General features: G+C 34.6%; 1 protein-coding gene and 2 pseudogenes across 2 annotated transcripts; all 3 read left to right on the forward strand.

Annotated features, from left to right (window-relative positions):
* Positions 1–7,754: 7,754 nt before the first annotated feature.
* LOC147936075 (uncharacterized) lies at positions 7,755–9,426 on the forward strand. Its single transcript, XM_087470770.1, has 2 exons — positions 7,755–8,934; positions 9,026–9,426. Exons 1-2 carry the CDS (start codon positions 7,901–7,903, stop codon positions 9,351–9,353), a joined length of 1,362 nt encoding a protein of 453 aa, XP_087326896.1. The 5' UTR covers positions 7,755–7,900; the 3' UTR covers positions 9,354–9,426.
* Positions 9,427–9,874: 448 nt separating this feature from the next.
* Positions 9,875–12,593, forward strand: LOC147936076 (uncharacterized; annotated as a pseudogene). The gene is made up of 9 exons (XR_015569327.1): positions 9,875–10,138; positions 10,219–10,355; positions 10,519–10,758; positions 10,868–11,071; positions 11,152–11,244; positions 11,431–11,532; positions 11,700–11,996; positions 12,087–12,137; positions 12,232–12,593. The product of XR_015569327.1 is annotated as an uncharacterized LOC147936076 (transcript).
* A 1,891-nt stretch (positions 12,594–14,484) lies between these two features.
* Positions 14,485–16,362, forward strand: LOC147936077 (F-box protein At1g80960-like; annotated as a pseudogene).
* The last annotated feature ends 4,166 nt before the right edge of the window (positions 16,363–20,528 follow it).

Here is a 20,528-nt window from a genome sequence, read left to right on the forward strand (position 1 = left end):
TGGTGTTGATATTCCAGTGAGGGAATATGGTGGTTGGTAGGACATTGTGATGTTTTACGCGAACCACGGGAGGTAGTTCCGGTCCGTAGATGTTTATAGACATTAGGACTTGTTTGCTCATGAGGAGATGATTAGTTCTCCTGAGGGGATGATTAGTTTCCCTAGTGCACCACGGGCTTAACGGGTTGCGACCCTGAGAGCGGCAGAGGAGATGATTAGTTCTCCTAGGGGATAATTATTTCCCCAGAGGGGATGAGTAGTTCCCCTGGTACCGAGATATCAAGGGTGACGATCCGAGAGTGAGACAGTATAGCTCGAGGATGACGATCTGAGAGTGCAGGCATTATAGTTTGAAGGTTGCGACCTGAAAACGTATGAATGAGAGAGCAAACAATGTCTAGGATGTGGGTATGAGCATAGTGGCTGGATGAGACCTCAGAGGTCTGGTTAGATCTTTTGTTGTTGTATTGTGCTGACTAGTGAGGTCAGGGTCGAGTGCACCGTTGGGTCACATGAATGTGCAGGCTGTTGCGACAGTTGCACGGAAGGCCTTGACTGATGATGTTCAGTCCGGTCGGAGATTGTGTGGGTCGTGGTGACGGTTTCACGGGGGTCCTTGGTGTAGAGACGATGTTGCGGGATTCGAGGATGAATCCTTATTGCTGGGGGAGAATTGTAACGCCCGCGAACCAATTTCTAGAATTTTGGTTAGGGTGTCGATCGACACAACTTGTAGTTTCGGTCGACACCGTTTGTTGACCGTTTGATTGGTTTGATTTTAATCGTCCGGTTTGCGTGGTTGGTTTAGGGGAAGCCCTAAACTCGAGTTTAAAAGGGGAACTCGACTTATTTCGTCCTTTTAGCCGTTTTTGGACAGAGAAGCAGAGAGAAAAAGGAGAATATGTTTTTGAGAGAGATTTGTGAGATCTTTTGCTGTTCTAGAGATATTTATTGCTGTGGAGTGAAGATTTTGTGCTAGGAACAAAGGAGAAGGCTTCTAAGTGTTGGATTCGTCGTTGTCGAGTGAGAATCTTCCTGCAAAGGTGAGTGCTTGACCATGGCTGATCTAAGCCTGAGATCTCTGTTGTTTCGGTTGTTTCTTTTTGTTTGTAGTGTTTTTCTTGTGTGGGGTTGGTTGTTTTCATGTTCCCATAGGTTCCTGAGAAGTTTGGAAGAGTTTGGGACGGTTTGGAAGCGGTTTGGAAAGGAGTTTCGTCGTTCGGCTTCGTGCAGATCGTGTCTGCAAAGGAGGTGTCGATCGACACCAGTTAGTGTCGGTCGACACCATGTTGGTTGAGTGTCGGTCGACACCGACTTGGTGTTTTTCGACACCGACTTTGTGTTGGTCGACACTGACTTAGTGTTAGTCGACACGAGTGACACGTTTGGCGTCGGTCGACACTGGCCTAGTGTCGGTCGACACCAGACTTAACCGAGTCTTGTTTTCCTGGTTTGTTGTGTTGTTTATGTTTTGATTGTTGGCTTTAATAATAGAATCTCAGTTGCTTGTGTGTATAGCCCAATAGATGGGAGGATGACCTCATTGAGTGTTTATTAAATACTCATGCATCTCAATTTGTGTTTGCGGTGCAGGTAAAGGCAAAGAGTGAACGTGGAATCAAGGCGATGTGGAGGAGGATGATCTAGGATCTCATTTGTGTGTTGTTGGTTATTTATGGTTATGTGTTGGAACCTTGGTTAGAGATATGTTAGGTTGCTGGATAGAATGGTTAGGAATGTTATTGTATTAATGATATGTTGGTTTAGTATTATTTTTATATGTTTCCGCCGTGCATAATGATGAGTTGTGGTGGGGTTGGTTTAATTAAGTAGTATGTGATGCTTATTTATATATTGTTTTTTTTTATTAAAAAAACGTGTTGGGTCGTTTCACCATGGCTTATCAAAGCTGGAGATTCCTCTGATCTGTTTGTTTATGTGTTGTTAGGCTTGCTAGAATGTTATTTGAGGCGTTAGCAAGTTTTCTTGTGGCTTGAGATCGTGTCTTGTGGTTGCAGGAACGAAGATTTGACGAGAAACTTTGGGGAAAACACTATGTGCGTCGGTCGATGCAAGTGCGAGGACGACGCAGATTGACCTAGAAGCATCGGACAATGCCAAGTGGAGGCGTCGGTCGATGCGATTAGGGTTTCGCGTGATGTCGAGCATGCGTCGGTCGATGTTGTGGAAGTATCGGTCAATGCAAGTGAACCTTGTGTCGACCGATGCATACCATGTGTCGGTCGATGTTATTCCCAGTTGGTGTCGGTCTATGCAAGCTTTGTGTCGGTCGATGCAGAGCCTGATTTGTTTGTTGATTGTTGTTTGATGGTTAGAGTATCTCTATTGCTTTTGTGTATGGCCCAGTAGATGGGAGGATTGCCTTGCTGAGTGTTTATAAAATACTCATGCATTGCAATTTGTGTTTGTGGAATCAAGGCAGTGAAGAGGAGGATGTTCTAGGGACTCGATTGGATGTTGTCTAGCATTATTAGGTTGCTAGAGTTGGGTCATTAGAAACATTGCTAGGTTGCTGGTTTTTTTATGTTTTTCTGATGATTGGTTATTGGATTAATGTTATATTTGATTATTGGTTATTCCGCTGTTGGTTGTGATTGTGGTTAGGTGGCTAGTGGGTATAAGACCACTAATTATAATTATTATTATTATTATTTATTATTAATTAATTTATTATTTTAATAAAAAAAAACGGTCACGTCGTTTTATTATCAAACAAGTCATGGCTACGTACGTGGGTAATTCTTGGTGTCTTAAGAGTTTTGAGTTTCCAGAAATGCAAACGGCTGCATATGATTTTAAAACTCATACTAAGATCGATTGTTTATCTTGCATAGTTCTTTCTAGTTTTTTTAGATTTTCTTTGTAAACTTTCTAATTAATGATTGAAAAAAAAATGAGTATACCTTCAATAGACCTACTCAATTGTCAATTAATACTGCAAGTGATGACCATAAAAGATTAATAATGTACCAACTAACCAGAAAAATATTATTGGGTATACGTTATGTCTTGGACATGTTCGCCTCTCTCTCTCTTCTCATTGGTAACTAACTAACTTCGTCTCTTACCATAATTTAATACTCCTTTACCAGTTAATATGATTCTTACCATCATTTTCTGGCACTGCGTCATATAAGTTCGCCACAACTCCGAGTTCAAGACAAGACTTTACTTCGTACGTATGGTTACTGCCCTGGCGAAAATTACTTTAATTGCCGAAATCACTTGAAAAAACTAATCACTAACACTAGTGTATTTGTTTACACAGACGGTTACATAAGTACTTTAGTTAGAACAAAACAAAATTTGTTGGTATATTTTTTGTTTATAGTGCAAGTTGCGATAACTGTTTTCTAAAGTGTTAATTTTTTTTTTTTTTTTTTAATTTATCCCTTTCATATAACGTAAACAGACCCCCTCATTTTGTATTCCACCTGCGGTTTTGCTTAGTCTTGGGCATTATAGGTATCGGTTCGGGTTCGGTTCGGGTAATTCGGGTTTCGGATATTTCGGTTTTATAATTTATGGAATTATATAGGTATTATAAAAATTTTGGTTCGGATTCGGTTCGGGTTTTTTCGGGTTTTTTCGGGTTCAGGTCTGTTCGGATATTTTCTTGGAATACCGAAATATACCCAGTATTTTCTGGGTTCGATTCGGTGTAAGTATTTTTCAATTTGATCTAGTATTTTTCACCTGTTTAGAACCAAATTACCCATATATACTTAAAATACCCCTATATATACAAGCAAGAGAAAACATAATCCAAAAGGATAATCCAAAACATAAACAACTAGTAGAATAGTAATATCCAAAATCAAATTCAAAAGTCTTATGAAAGCTAGAACTAGAAGTAGGTATTGAGAAAATTGAAAAAAAACATCAAGAATCAAAGGAAAGATTCACCACATCAAAGACGTCTTCACCATTTCCTTGTACGTCTTCACCGTTTCTCTGTTGGAAAGAACAATCAGATTGTTACTAGTTAAATTAGTGATATATACTCGATCCAATGTAATTAAGTTCCTAATTAAGTTGTGGGACTTAATTACCTTATATCCGAAGATGATTATAGCTTCAGTTAAATTCACCATCAAATTCTGAAAGTTAATAGCAAAAACATGAATGTTAATCCGAGAGATGAATGTTAATACTCAAGATTGACAAAAAAGAATATAACAAAAGAAATTACCTTTGAATGAGTCTTAGACAACTCAGAAAGCGAAAAGACGGGAGATGAAGAAAAGAAATTTAGAGAATCTAGGTTGAGAGATTGTGAATTGCAAAATTTAGTAAGGAAAAAAAAAATCACCCGCAGATATAGGAAGTGGAGAGGAACTGATCAACACATGATTCTTCGCAATCTCAATTTCGATTTTAATGGGGGGGGGATACGTAGATATGTACATAGGTTTAGATATAGTTAATATATATGGGTACTAATTGGGTATCGGGTATTACCAGATCCGAACCGATACCCATAAGTATTTACAATCAAGATCCAATTAGTATAATGTGGAAGATCCATACCCGATCCGAACCGGGGTTTTTCGGTTCGGTTCCAATACGGGTATTTCGGGTCGGATATTTTGCCCAGGCCTAGTTTTGCCTTTGTATTTTGTAATGATTTCCTTCTTCTTTTCATTGGGCATATTTTTTTATGTGGTAAAATGTTGTGTGAAGAAGGAAGGCATTTGATTTTTTGATTTTTATTTATCCTTTTCCATTTGAATGTAAACGGAAAATATAGTCAAATTTAATCTATATAATAATAACAATCTTAATACATGCAACCAATTGCAATTTTTTTGTCATATATTTTTGTCAAATAATTTTTACTATTTATTTTAGAGCAAAATCGTATGGTTGTGTTTTTTTATTGTAGAGTTGTGTCTTTTACAATTAAAAAAAATCATATAATTGCTTTTGTTTATTCACTACAAGAAACGAGGCTTATAGCATCACTAATATTACGTCAACAAATTAAACGACTTCATTTTGAATCACTTAATAAATAGTGATGCTAAATATGTGGTTTAGTGACGTTTAAAATAATTGAGGTAAGTAGCGGCTGATTTGACGTCAGTTACATAAAATTGACGTAATCATTTACTATTTAGGGTCAGTTAAATAAAATTTGACGTTAATCCATATTAGTTTACGTCACTTAGAAACAAATCAACACAAATATATAAATTTGCATCAGTTAAATAATTGATATATCTGGTAAACTTTTTAATATCAATAGAAAAACGATGTAAACATAGTTTCAATTTTTAAAACTGATACATAATTTGATGCCACTTAATCTGAATTCGTGTCCTTTATAATCGTCGACATATACAATTAATTAACGAAAATTGGTTATTCATAGACATGTAATCTATTTAATTATTCATAAGAAATTTCATCACAAATAGAGATATACTATGATGACGAAAGTCTTATATAAAGTTTAATTGTGTCAATTGGTAGAGATACTCATATCCAATGTGATAGACTGGGTTCGATACCTAAATCCAATTTCATCATATATTTTATTTTCCAATTTGTTTTCTCTAATGAGGGACAAAACTGTCATCTCCTCGTCACCACCTTCATTAACCTGTCTGCAACTCGTCTTCTCCTAAAAAACCTTGCCGCTTCCATTTTTTTTTTTTTTTTGTAAAAAGCCGCTTCCAATTTTAAGCATTTTATATCAATAATTATTCGCTCTATGTATTTTTTGCTAGTTTTGGATAAATTTCAGAGCTGTAGTGTCACGAACAGCTGCCCAGATGAATTGCATGTGTTGGTAATGTATTTTCGAGCGCATAATCCCCACAGATGCGGCCACGTTTGGAATATGGATTCATCACATTTTTCTGTTTAACTTATATCAATTCCTTAAATATATTTTAGCTCTAAAAATTAATTTTATTTTATTCATTTACATTGGTTATTTTCAATTGTGTGCGGTTATTTAGCTTCGTTTGATATATTTTTTAAACAAACATATATATAAATGACGATCTTTTGATAAACATTAATCTTTTCCCCGATCTTTTTATATTCCCGCTATGAATTTTTTTTTGGGTCTTCTGAAGCGGGAGTATACCACGATCGAAGGATTTATTAGTTGGTCATGATTTGTTCACAATATTATTTTCACTAAGGTTTCTACAGCTTTCTGGGAGAAGGAGAGAAAAAAATCTGAAAGCCAACTGCAAACAAGGTAACTACTATACACTTGTGTTTTTAATTTACTAATTCTTTTGTGGTTGAAAAAGTAGAGAATTTTAGAATGGTTTGGAGAATTAAATTGTTGTATATGTGGCTTTGAAATCCGATTTCATGGTTGTGTGGCTTTGAAATCTGAGAATTTATTTGTGAATTGTTGATTAGTTAAGGATTCATGCCGCAAGTACTATCAAAATTGCAGATTAAGGTTATATCACAAAAATTATTTCATTGTTTGAATGTCGTTTATCCTGATAGAAGTTAATCCTCAATTCTTGATTTTTTAATTTTTTTCTCCACTGGCGTTTTCTGTCGTGGAGAATACTAAATCTAGTTTAGCTTCTCGTGATCTTGTTTTGCAATAGAAATTAAGTTTCTTGTTAAAAAGAATACATGATTCTTTTTAGGTTTGTCATGGACAAATCATGGATAAGAAAACATCGTTTGTCTCAAGATTATATATTAGGAGTGAAGAATTTTTTGGATTTTGCCTTTGGTAAATCAAAGGCAGAAATGATGAAATGTCCGTGTAATCGCTGCTCTCTAGATTTGATGTGTTATGGTTTTATAAGTTCTTATACTAACTGGGTATTACATGGAGAGGAGATTGAGAACAGAGGGACTACCACAGAAATGCCTTCTCCAGTAAACAATCCTCTAGTAAACAATGCTCCAGTTGAGTTTACTTCTACTTCGAATCTATTGGATGACATCTTCCCAGATGTCAATATGAATGCATGTGATGGATCTGGTTCGTCTGACCAAGCAACGAACATAGATGGACCAGAATCTTCAAGGGAACACTTTGAAAGGGGAGAAGGTTTTGAAGAGTTGATGGCTGATTTTAATCAAGAGCTATATGAAGGATGTAATAACTTCACTAAGTTATCATTTCTGCTAAAGCTGTATCATATCAAAGTCATGTGTGGAATCAGCGACAAAGGGATATCTATGATTCTTGATTTGCTTAAGGAAGCATTTGCACATGCAAAATTACCAGATTCATTCAATGATATGAAAAGAGTTATTCGCAAGTTAGGTTTGACATCCACGTCCATTCATGCTTGCCCAAATAACTGCATGTTGTACTGGGAAGAGAATGCAGAAAGACAAACTTGCGTAGTTTGTGAAACATCTAGATGGAAGAAAAATAATTCTGCAAGTAATGAGCAAGCTGGATCAGAAAAGAAAAGGAAACAACTACCTGCAAAGGTTTTGCGTTATTTCCCTTTGAAACCACGTCTACAGCGCTTGTTTATGTCGTCAAAAACTGCTACTGACATGAGATGGCATGCAACTGATAGTAACAATGATGGTAAGCTTAGACATCCCAGAGATGGAGAGGCTTGGAAAGCATTTGATCTACAATATCCTGAATTTGCATGTGACCCAAGAAATGTTCGACTTGGCTTGGCTTCTGATGGTTTTAATCCATTTGGTACAATGAGTACAAGTTATAGCATTTGGCCAGTGATCTTATTTCCGTATAACTTTCCCCCGTGGATATGTATGAATCAAACATCAATGATCCTGTCTATGATTATTCCTGGAAAGCAAATGCCTGGCAATGATATTGATGTCTATTTGCAGCCACTTGTCAAAGAGTTGAAAGAATTGTGGTTTGATGGGATCAAGACTCTAGACATCTTCCTCAAATCAGATGTTTGACATGCGAGCAACCATTATGTGGACAGTTAGTGACTTTCCCGGACTTGGAAATTTGTCTGGTTGGAACACATATACAGCATTAGCATGTCCAAGTTGTAACTATGATGCCAACGGTCGACGGTTACGCCATGGGAAAAAGCATTGTTTTATGGGTCATCGTCGTTTTCTTCCTTTAGATCATAGTTATCGGCACAATATGGCTGATTTTGATGGAACAATAGATACCCGATCTCCACCAATTACACCATCAGGTTCTACAGTACTGCATCAACTTGAAAACGTGAATGTTACTTTTGGCAAGAGAGTTAGTCAAGTTGGGAGAAAGAGAGATCGAAGTGACATCCAAAGACGTGATGGTCAACAATGGAAGAAACGGAGTATACTTTTTGACTTGCCTTATTGGAAATATGTTATGATACGACACAATTTGGACGTCATGCACATAGAGAAGAATGTGTTGGACAATTTAGTCAACACAGTTTTGGATGATAAAAGCAAGTCAAAAGATAATCTTAGTGCTAGAAAAGATCTTCGGGAGCTTGGTATACGTCCTGATTTGTGGCCTGATGATAATGAGAAGTATCAGGCAGCGTGTTTTACTCTGAGTAATCATGAAAAAGACATTTTTCTAAATGTTTTGAAAAATGTGAAATTCCCTGATGGTTATGCTTCCAATATTTCAACGTGTGTTGATCTTAATAACAAAAATTTATCTGGCTTAAAAAGTCACGACTGTCACGTGATAATGAGAGATTTGCTGCCAATTGCTATTCAGAACTTACTGCCACAAGAAGTGACTTCGGCCATTGTTGGGATATGTCACTTTTTCCGTGATATATCTGCAAAAGTCCTCGATAAGGATGGTCTTGATAAATTACAAGAGCGTATTGTGCTGACTCTATGTCAAATGGAAATGTTATTCCCTCCATCATTTTTTACAGTGATGGTACATTTAATAGTACATCTCACTGAGGAGGCTAAGAAAGGTGGACCTGTCCCATTTCGTTGGATGTATCCGATTGAGAGGTGAATTTTCTTTCAGCTGGATATAAGTTAGATATATAAATATGTTTGGCCATTCAGTCATCTGACTAGGACTTGATTCACTCATCTGCAGGTTACTTGGACATTTCAAATCATATGTTCGTAATCGTGCTAAACCAGAGGGTTCCATATGTGAGCAATATTTAGCTGATGAGTGTTTGACATTTTGCTCAATGTATCTTGATGATATTGAGACAAGATTTAATCGGAGAAACCGGGTTGATGATCATCCTACAGTTAACAACAGTATTAGACCAAACTCTGAACTTGGAGTTATTTTTCCAAATTCCGGTAGATTTGTTGGAGCAGGCCATGTTCATACTCTTACTTATGTGGAGAGATTGCAAGCCCATCGACACATATTGGTCAATTGTCGACTTCTTGATCACTTACGAGAGTAAGTTTGTATCATTCAATGACAATGTGGATATATCGTCTTTATCTTCTCTGTTGTAGAAGCTAATATAGTTGTGTATATAGGAAATTCAGAACTGAGCTAGCAAGAAAGCAATCTCGTCAGAATAGGAGAAGCCGTGCTCTTGATATTGACAGAGAAATACACATAAATTTTGCAAAATGGGTCAAAGAGAGAGTTGAGAAGAATGACATTGATGATATCACAGAAGATTTACGGTGCTTAGCTCTAGGTCCATCTGATAAGGTTGTGAAGTATACAGCCTACAATGTCAATGGCTTTAAATTTCGCACAATATCAAGAGAAGATAGTCTTAAAACACAAAATAGCGGTGTTTATGTGGCTGCTGAAACAATGAGTTATGCAAGCTCTCGTGATTGTAACCCTAGAGCAGGAGATGTAGCTTACTACGGAAAATTAGTTGAAGTTATAGAGCTGAACTATTATGAGACTTTTAGAGTTGTATTATTCAAATGCAAATGGGCTGATACTCGCAATGAACGAGGATATAAAGCAGATCCCTACGGTCATCAGATGGTTAATTTTTCACGCTTGTTACACACAGGGGATGATCATGATGATGAGCCATATATATTGGCTTCACAAGCAAGACTGGTATATTACGTTGAAGACTCACACGAGAAAGAATGGGAGTTTGTTGTTACTGTTCAGCCTAGAGATTTATATGACATGGGAGATCCAGATAATTCAGCCTCCGCCGCATCTCTGGAGACTGATTGAAGCATCATATAAATATGACTCTTGTATATTGTATTGATGTTTTCCTCTCAATCTCATTATGAACCTTTTCTTTCCATCAGTTACTTACATGTTTCTTTATTTTTTTCCAGGATGAGTGATTCAGTGCAGTTCACCGAATCAGAGACACAAGCACCAGAAGATTTGCAGTACTTGGAGCAGGTTTACAGTTCTCCTCCGCGACTTGCTCAGGAATGCAAAAGTTACAAATGGAAAATTCAATTAATAGGTAATTCTTTATATAGTACTTTGTTATTCATAAGTTTTGTGAAAAATGACTCTCTAGTTTTGACGTGCTTAGATTCTTTATATATTACTAAGGAATTTTACTAAATTACTACGTATATCAAATGTGAATATATTTAATGTATGAGCTCTACTTGTTAAAATAGATCATGATAACAACATAGAAGACCAAATGCTGACAACCAAAGATGTTTGGAAGTTACAAGATCGTAAAGTGATTGTTCACTTCGATGAAGATAGCGGTCAACCTGATGAAGATTCTGGAGGCTTACTTGGATCATGGTTAGGTCAGCTGAGTACTGATGTGAACTTGTTACCCATTAACTACAGTGATTGGAGATTGTTCAGTTCTCACAAAAAAAGCAAAGGCATGGGAAGTAATCCAGGTAAACACTTTCATTTTGTAAATTTCTTTTCGTTTAATAAGGGTTAAGGATTATTGTGTGTCATACATTTCAAGTATAGCTAACCAAGAACTTCTCGTAATTTTTGTAGAACAAATTTTGGTTTGATGATCCTGAGACAAGAAAGGATTATGTGATTGGTGTACTAGGAAGCAGGTGTAAAGATTTAAAATTGCGTCTTTGGAGAGATTATAAACAAAATGATCAAGCTCAAACATTGGAGAATCGTCCTACTGATATACCTGAAGACCAATGGCATGACTTTGTTACCACGAGGTTCACTGATAAGTGGAGGGTATAGTTTTTATACTGATTATTTATATATTTAAATGCTATTTTAGCTTAAAATAACATCTTGTCAACATTTGATTCAAGAGAGTTCGAGATCGAAACATCAAAAGCCGAAGCAACCATACCATGCCTCATTCATGTGGGAGAAAGAGTTTTGCTAGAAAAAGACGTGAAATTGTGAGTAACCAATCATTAATGTCAGTTGTTTGGTATATGTTTCTTGAGTTCTCTTCTACTTTTAATTACTTGTTATGTAAGTGTTAGTTAGTTGTTTTTATCGTCTTGTCACCCTTTATTGTATCGTATGTGTAAACAGGAGGAACTAACATTGTTTGATGATTTTACATGTGCTTTTGAATAAAGAAAAATGTGACTGGAAAAACACCATGCCGAGCAGAATTCTTCATCGAGACTCGCAAGAAATCTGATGGAAATTTCGTAACTGAGGAGGCTAAAAGGCATGCGGTTAGTTTCCTTCTTTTTAATAATATTCTTTGTTAGTGTTTTGGGTAACGTAGATGGTTAGCAAGCTTTATAGTTATCGATATTATAAACATGTGAGATTGTATTTTCTATGGATTTACTTGTGGTTTGACTGTACATGTTCTTGATATATTAATTGCAATTGCTAGGATGAGCTAAGAATTTTGATGACCCAAAATCCATCAACGCAAGTCACAAGCAATATGCCAGCTAGTTTGGATGATGAATATTCTCGAGTGTTTGGTCCAGAGCGTTCTGGTAGAGTACGTTGTGTTGGTCGTGGACCTACTCCCTCAAAGTTTTTCAAGCGCTCTACGGCAGCAAGAACTGAGGCTGAGAATGCTGAAGTTGTTCAGATGAGAACAAAGATGGCATCATTAGAGAATAATGTTAAAAATCTGTCAGGAATCTTACAACAGCTGTTGAGTACAACTACTAGCGATCAAGTATATGTTATGATATTCTTTTCCTTACAGATTATGTGGCATCAATAATTTGTAGTTGTTTTAACTCTAATATTTGTATTAATATTTTAGGCACCTACATGGGCAACTTATGCGAATATAATAAGCTCTTCATCTTCTCAGGTAAATATAACTTTCTAAGTTTTAAATTTGTGGAGAACTCATGTTTATAAATGAGTAATACATTGGGTTTTTGGTGATATATGTTTCTTTTTAGGAAAGAGGAAATGAATTCAATGAAAACCAGAATGACAATGGTTTGAACGTCAATGGTATGAATGAAATTGGCATGAACGTCAATGGTCTGAACATCAATGGCTCTGAACGTCAATCGTCTGAATGGCAACAGTGGAATACTAATGGCCGAAACGTCAATGGTCGGAACAACAATGGATTTTCAGGCAATGGGCATGGAGTTAGTTGACCTATCTTTGTTATAAACATATCTTCATCTTTTTCTACTTTTATTAGTTTAAACTTCTCTTAGGATTTCTGTTTTATAAATTTAGACGATGTGTTGTAGTGGATTATTTGTCTTGGAATTTGCACTAATATAATGATTTGCAATTAAGATACTAATATGTATATTATGCATATTTTAATTCTGTATATAATTTAATTTAAAAAAACTTTTAATATCATTTACAAATGATGTAAATCATTTATGGTCGATTAAAAAAATGACCCAAAACCAATACATCAGTGTCGTTTACATGTGATACAAAAATTAATATCAGTTCATGATAAATGAAACTATTATTCCAATCACTAATAAAAACTGACAGTAAATTTAATGTCACTTATTTATAATTGATACAATTATTACATCAATTAGAAAAATTGATACAAATATTTAACATCAATTGTCATAACCGATACAAATATTTATATCAGTTATACTAATTGATATTAAAATTAACTTCATTTATTCAAGTGACACAAGTTAACATCAATTCCATCAATTGATGGAAATAGTTGCATCACTTGTTTAAACTGACCCAAAGTATTACAGTCATCAATATCAGAGTCACTTAAACAACCGATGTAATTTCGTTTGCATCAATCAAAAACTGATGTAATCAAGCAAAATAAATGACCCAATCAACCTCGTTTCTTGTAGTGATTGTAGAGTTGTGTCTTTTCACCATATATTATTCACAACTTTTTGTTCAAATAGTTATGTGTATGTTATGTCTTTTGAACTCTATATATTTGTTTGTCTCTTCATAGATTAACTAACAAATCATCGAATACAAATTTCTATCTCTTGTTGAATCTAAATAATATGAAACCAACATTATTCTATAATCTAAACAAATTTTAGAAATGATTATAGTAATATAGAAATTTAATCTTTATAAAATATGTGTTTTTTATATTTAACTATTAAATCTTTTTATTTTTAGATGTTGTATATTTTTATTAAAATTATTGGTTAATAAATTTTCACTCAAGATAATATTTATTTTATTTTTAAAATTATTTTAAGAAAAAGTTGCATTTATGTATTATAATCGTTCATTTGAATTTTAATAGTGAATATCCAACATTATTCTATATTCTAAATATATTTTAGAAATGATTATAGTAATATAGAAATTTGATCTTTGTAAAATATATGTTTTTAGATTTAACTATTAAATCATTTATTTTTAGAAGTTGTATATTTTTCTTAAAATTATTGGTCGATAAATTTTCACTCAAGATAAAATTTATTTTATTTTTAAAATAAATTTAATAGAAAGCTGCATTTACTTATCATAATCGTTCATTTGATATTCTCATTAATAATCAATTCGTCATAATATTTGTTTATAAATAAGAGAAATATCAATAATTTTTATGAAGCTTGTTACTTCAAAAATAATTTTGTATAAAATATCTATTACTTATATTATATAAAAAGTATATAAGGTTGGCTCGACTCATTATGACTTTTTCATTTCGAGTCTCTTCCATAATATTTTTTATCATAAGTTTTCATTTTGATTGTTGTGTTTTTAAAACTCACTATTTGTATTTTTTATCATTCAAATCCACGAGGCAAAATGTTTGAATCTCTTGTTTTTTTTTTTTTTTGTTGAAGTGGCTAATCAAATTTTGATAGCTCATGAATACATATTATTATAAAATTCGTGCGTTTACTAAAAAGAAAGGTTAACAACTTTAACAATATGTTGCTTGAAAAAGTTTATATTTTCAAATCAATGCATTTGAATTTGGGTATATGTAGTAAGTTTTTTATAAGTTATAACAGTTAGTGAATAGGAAATCTATATGATATCTTGCCTTATCCCACCTAGAATAATTACATGCATATATAAATATGTAAACCTAATATGATATATATATATATATATATATATATACTGTATATATATTTTTTTTGTCATGCTAAAAGGCTAATTAGAATTGTAAAGTATACAAATTCATATATATAACTAAATGACCTATATATACAGACTATAAAATGTATTGTTGTCAGATTTAAAGAGTTATTTTCTTCGTAATTCATTGTAATTCCCTTTAATAAACGTAGTGGTGCAGCATTTACAAAGATTCATATATATAGTAAAATGATATATTTATCTTTATCATTGTCATATACTCATATACCCTAATTAAATCACTCTTTGGCCTTGTAAGTTATAAACGATCACTGTGGCCATTTCCAAAGAGTCACAATCGACCATTACCCATACCAATGTGAAGATGGGACGGTCGAAGCGTGTATTCGCTCACTGATTCATGTGAAACTTGTCAAGCATCTCACACTTATAAATTGTTATGGCCTTTGCATCAGCAAAAATCAAAACAAGTTATACACTCGACTCGACTTGCCTCCACAGTCATTTTCCCATCAAAACCTCGAATCACTCTATCTTGGTCGGTATAACTTAAAAGATCCACATGCTTTCCAAAACTACTGGAATCTAAAGAGACTAAAACTTATTGGCGTCTTTCTGATAAGAGAGCACATGTGAGAGGCACATGTTAAGAGTAAAGAGAAGCATGTGAAGGATAGAGTATAAATAGAGGTAGAGAGGAAAAATATAGGATTTATCCTGCATGATCAGAGTTGTGAGTTTCTCCTGCTTGAGTTTCTCTATTGATAAATCTAGAAAGGATAAGAGTTTGAGAACTGTAACTCACTCTTCTTATTAGTTAGGGTTCTTGTATTCACCATTGTTGATCAATAAAGAAGTATAGAGAGTTATCAATAGAGTTTATGGTTCTTAACTCTATCACTTTGCCGAGATCGAAGTCTTTAACGCAGTGCTCCTGGCTTGCCCTTCTCTCAATGTGCTCGCTGTAAATCTCAACTGCCGAAAACGAAGTGGTCCTCTGAAAATTGAGAACGGCAAGTTAAAGTTATTGTATTTATCATGTCGTAAGATTGATGGAATTGAAGTGGCTACACCCAGTGTTGAGATCCTGACCGTCCAATCTCTCTCGTGTGAGATGAAGAAATCTTTCATTGCAAACCCTAGATTCCAGTTTAATCGAAACTATTGGGCAGCTGGACAGTTATATCCTCACACCAGCTATTCTATAGCATGCCCTCTTCAGGTATATATTTCTTTTTTCCTTTCAATTTTATTTTCGTAGAATGATGTTAACACATAGTTTGATATTTTGAATATATATATATATATATATATATATATATAACCTAACTTAGGACAAAACAAGCATTGAGCATGAAGTCATGATGAGTGGATCAAGTGAATATATGAAAAATTTTTGGTCGATGTCAGTCATGAGTGCAGACTTAACGAATACAAAAGAGGTAGATATGCTAAGAGGAGTTTTATCTGCATGGCCTGGAGAAATGGAAGAACTAGAAATTGTATATAAGGTAACTTAATTAGTGTCATGTCTTCTAATTTTAAATGATTGAATTAGCTAAAAAAAAAATTCTTAACAACGTTGGCCATTGCCCTGCACGTGATATGTCCATACATGGTTTATTTTTCTTTCTTTTTTGTGTATATATAGAATAGCAATGCTCCCAGGAAAGAAGCTGAGTCTTGTACGGAAGAACAAAGAGGAAGTTTTGGGAATTCCGTGCATATACATGGTTTTTTTTTTTTTTGCTAATGTCTCTTCGAAGAGACAAAACTGTTTCCCAACGGTTGCTTCCGTGCATATATACTGTATGGCTGTTTAACTTAAGCGGTTCTAAAGAAGAGTTTGCGTTAGCATCACGCTTGATAACACAAGGAACAGTGGTCAGGACTATGTTAATCAAACCATCGTCGATTCCTCTAAGTAACAAATTAGAGATAGAAGACGCAGTGGCCAAGCTAAAAGAGGTCACACAGAACTTAGTATCATAATGTTCTGATAGAATTTGGTTGGAATCTAGCTATTGGTGATTCAAAGAGAAAACCCAAAAATACTTTAAATTTGCTTTAAATATGATTTGCTTTAAATTTTGAAATTATGTGGTTTCAACTTTCAAGTCCTGAATTTTATCTGATTTTTTTGATAAATTATTTATAATTTTTTTTTTTTAAGACTTCAATCAGATTGGGTCTTTGACATAGTCCTCATGTTTTGCCCCTTTTTGGAAGTGCTTGTATACTACAAACTTGCAACGAAAATTAAAGAAATATTCTAAGGATTTAAGGCGAGAGCTAGGCCTAGTTAGCAAATTATTTACTTACTTTTTAATATTTTTATAATTCTATAAAAAAACATAATATATCAAATATACAATGCTAAACAGTTACTTTGTTACATATATTCATATTTGCATGTAGTTTATATGAAGCAAGTTACTAGTTATGGGGTACTTCTAACATTCGTCTTGCTTGACCTTAAGAATGATAGCATTGAAGTGCTCATAACAACTGACAAGTCTGAATACCAATACCATAGCCATCTTGTCTGAAAAAAACAGCTTAAAGTATGAGTATTTCCAAACGAGTTGTCAAAAGTTCAAAACTTCAACTAGCTTGTTCTCAATTTTCAAAATGCTACTTTTAAATTGCAGTTGATCGTTAGTGCAAACACTCCGAGTGAAAAGGTTAGACATGTGAATTACTTTAATGACCCACCAGTCTCAAGATTGACTAGGGAAAGCACGTTTTGAAAACTTGAGGTGATTGGTGAGAAATGAGCCACCTCAAAAATCGTAAATATGCATATGAATTAATGCAAGGTAACAATGACCCCAGTCATCATGCAGATTTTAAGATACGGACCGTCAAATATCTTTTGTGTGAGATAGATAATTTTTTCACTGCATGTACCATACTCCACACTCCAGTAAGAATCCATTTCATCTTATGTTAATTAACTGATTAATTTATCAGCATATAAGTAAGAATCCTTTGAATCTGTTGTAAATCACTTAGGATGGATCTCCATAACCGTCATATATTGTCTAAGTCCACAAGGCCCATCGACCATCTTCTTTTAGTCTTAGTCGGTTTTGTACTTAGGGTTATCTATCCCTATATATGTAACACTTTCGATTGAATCAATAAAAAGAAGAAGAAAGAATACAACCTCTTGTTTCTCTAACTTTTACAACACGTTATCAGCACGAGTTTGCCCTAAAACTCCAGCTGAGAAAATCCCTAAAATCCTAAACCGCCGCATCACATAAGTTCCTGTTCGTTCAACCTCGGCGATCGGTTCTAGTTCGTGATCAATCCAGATTCGTGGTCAGCTTCCGTTCGTGATCAAGTTTTTGTTCGTGACTAGGCTGAGGTTCGTGATCAAACTCAAGGTATATCCGAGGTCTTTAGCTCCCGGATCAATTCCAGTCAACCCCAAACGGTGTAAGGTAAATAAATCAAACTCATCGGACACATATATCAAAACTAATCTCTAAATAATATTAGAACCCTAAAGTCTACAATTACACAATCAACAAATCGTTTTCCTAAAGCTAAACCCTAAACCCGATTGACTTTAGATCAAATCTCTAAAGCCTCAAACCCTAAATTCTAAAACTTTAAAATTCGGATTGTGTGAGGTTTAGAATTGCTTAGGATTGATTGATTGTCATTGTTTGATTGATTCTATGTTCATGAATGAAACCCTAAAATTAAAACCCTAGAAAAATTGAAAATCTAGAGAAAAATTTTTCCTAAAGCTTTTGTCCTAATCCTAAACTAGAAAAGGAAATCTTATCTAGAGAAAAAGAAAATTTAATAAAAGGAAATCCCCTAAAATAGAAAATTGCTTGCATATTTCCTTGTTCATACTAGATTAAAAATATTGTCTAGGATTGTTTCATGCATATATTAACTATGTATTAAAAAGACAAAACTATATATAAAAGACAAGAAATTATTTACTAAAATCGGCATGGTTCGGTCTTAAATACCGCATGGCCTAGAAAAAATTAATTTCATGGTTCGGTCTTAAATACCGCATGGCCTAAGACTAAAACGATTGCATGGTTTGGTCTCAAATACCGCATGATAATAATCAGGTGCTTGTTTTATTTTTATAGATGTTAAAGATCAACAATCTCAAATATACTGCACTTAATGTCTCTGGAGACAACTATTTACAATGGGCACTGGATACTAAGATTACCTTGAAATCAAAGGATCTATGTGAATGTATCGAGGATGGTAATGATACCACCGAAAAAGACAGATACAACGCGATTTTGTATATACGCCATCATCTTGCTGAGAGTCTCAAGAACCAGTACCTTACCATTGAGAATCCTCTTGACCTTTGGACAGAGTTGAAAAACAGATATTGACACCAAAAGAAGGTGTTCCTACCAAAGGCTCAATTCGATTGAAAAAACCTAAGGATCCAGGATTTTAAATCCGTGGATGAGTGTTCAGAGCTATTTAAGATAGTCTCGATCTTGAAACTATGTGGTAAGGAGGTTACTGAGGAGGACTTGCTAGAGAAGACATTCTCAACCTTTCACACCAATAACATACTGCTTTAGCAACAGTATCGTGAAACACATACGCAAGCCTCATTTCTTGTTTGCTACTTGTTGATGATGTTCAGTCCGGTCAGAGATTGTGTGGGCCGTGGTGACGGTCAGAGATTGTGTGGGCCTATTGGATTATGTTTTGGATTATTATTTTGGTCTAAATTCAATGATTTTATTTCTTTCAATATATTTGTTTGTTTTATTCTTTATGTCTAAAACATAATTCTTGTCCATATTAAGAAATGGTTGAGGACAAGAAAATACTTGTGGTGGATAGATTAAGTCACACAATTTTGAAAGATAAGAGATATTTTGTTAATCTCATTATGAAAAATGCCAATATTAGCACAATAGCGGGTATAGCGAGCCTAATTGAAGGCTACGACCAGGCACATATTTTATTACATAATGGCACACATCTTGAAATAATTTATGCCTTATATTCATTAGGCTCAAAGAGGAGCTTATTGAGATTTAAAGACATTCGTTTAAATGGTTTACATGTTGAAACTAAGGGTGAAGGAAACCAAGAGTTCCTATATATAATTGAATCACCCAAGGCCATAAGAAAGTCTTAGAGACTATACCTGCATTATCCACTGGTCTTTACCATGCTAAGATTAATATGATAGAGGCTAATTTTGCAATTAACAAGATGTTCAATGAACAATTCACTTTATGGCATGACCGGCTTGTTCATCTCGGTTATAATATGACGCGTAAGCTAATTATGAATTCAAATGGGCACACTCTAAAAGAGAGACGATTTATCCCTAAGAATCTCACTTGTGTAGCGTGTGCACAAGGGAAACTCATTATAAGACCGTCACCAGTCAAAGTAACTAAAGAGATTTTCCACTTAAGACTATACGTCTAGATAATACTAGTGAATTTACATCTCAAGCGTTTAATGATTATTGTATGTCCATAAGGGTAAGTGTGGAACATCCCGTGGCACATGTCAATACACAAAATGGATTAGCTGAATTCTTCATTAAACGAATACAATTGATTGCTCGACCATTACTCATAAGGTCGAAGCTTCCTGTGTCGGCTTGGGGACACGCAGTATTACATGCAGCAGAGCTTATACGCATCAGGCCATCTAGTGAGCATAAATATTCGCCATCCCAATTATTAATGGGTCATGAGTCAGACATATCCCATCTAAAAACATTCGGGTGTGCCATTTATGTACCGGTTGCTCCACCACAGATAACTAAGATGGGACCTCAAAGGAGGATGGGACTATATGTTGGATATGATTCTCCCACCATTATTAAGTATCTTGAGCCAACTACGTGTGATTTATTTAAGGCTAGATACGCGGATTGTCAGTTTACTGAATCCGAATTTCCTATGTTGGGTGGAGAGACAAACAAGCTAGTCAAAGAAATATCATGGAATCAAACATCCTTAAATTGGCAAGATCCTCGGACTCTAGCATGCGAGGCAGAGGACTCTAGCACGTACTGGTGCATTACAAGCTGGTATGTATGATTTCATAACTCTCTTTGGGTCAGCAAAGGAATCTGGCAATTGATTAGCTAGCTTTTGTAAATGTATTGATGTTCAAAAGGAACATAATAATC

Source organism: Camelina sativa, chromosome 10 (assembly GCF_030686135.1).
Source record: "Camelina sativa cultivar CO46 ecotype springtype chromosome 10, ASM3068613v1".
NCBI classification, from domain to species: domain Eukaryota; kingdom Viridiplantae; phylum Streptophyta; class Magnoliopsida; order Brassicales; family Brassicaceae; genus Camelina; species Camelina sativa.

Bases quoted from the DNA above. Each gene is read 5' to 3' on its own strand.
- LOC147936075 (XM_087470770.1), top strand. From the start codon at position 7,901: ATGTTTGACATGCGAGCAACCATTATGTGGACAGTTAGTGACTTTCCC. The intron at 8,935-9,025 runs GTGAATTTTCTT...ACTCATCTGCAG, and splicing joins TGGATGTATCCGATTGAGAG to GTTACTTGGACATTTCAAAT.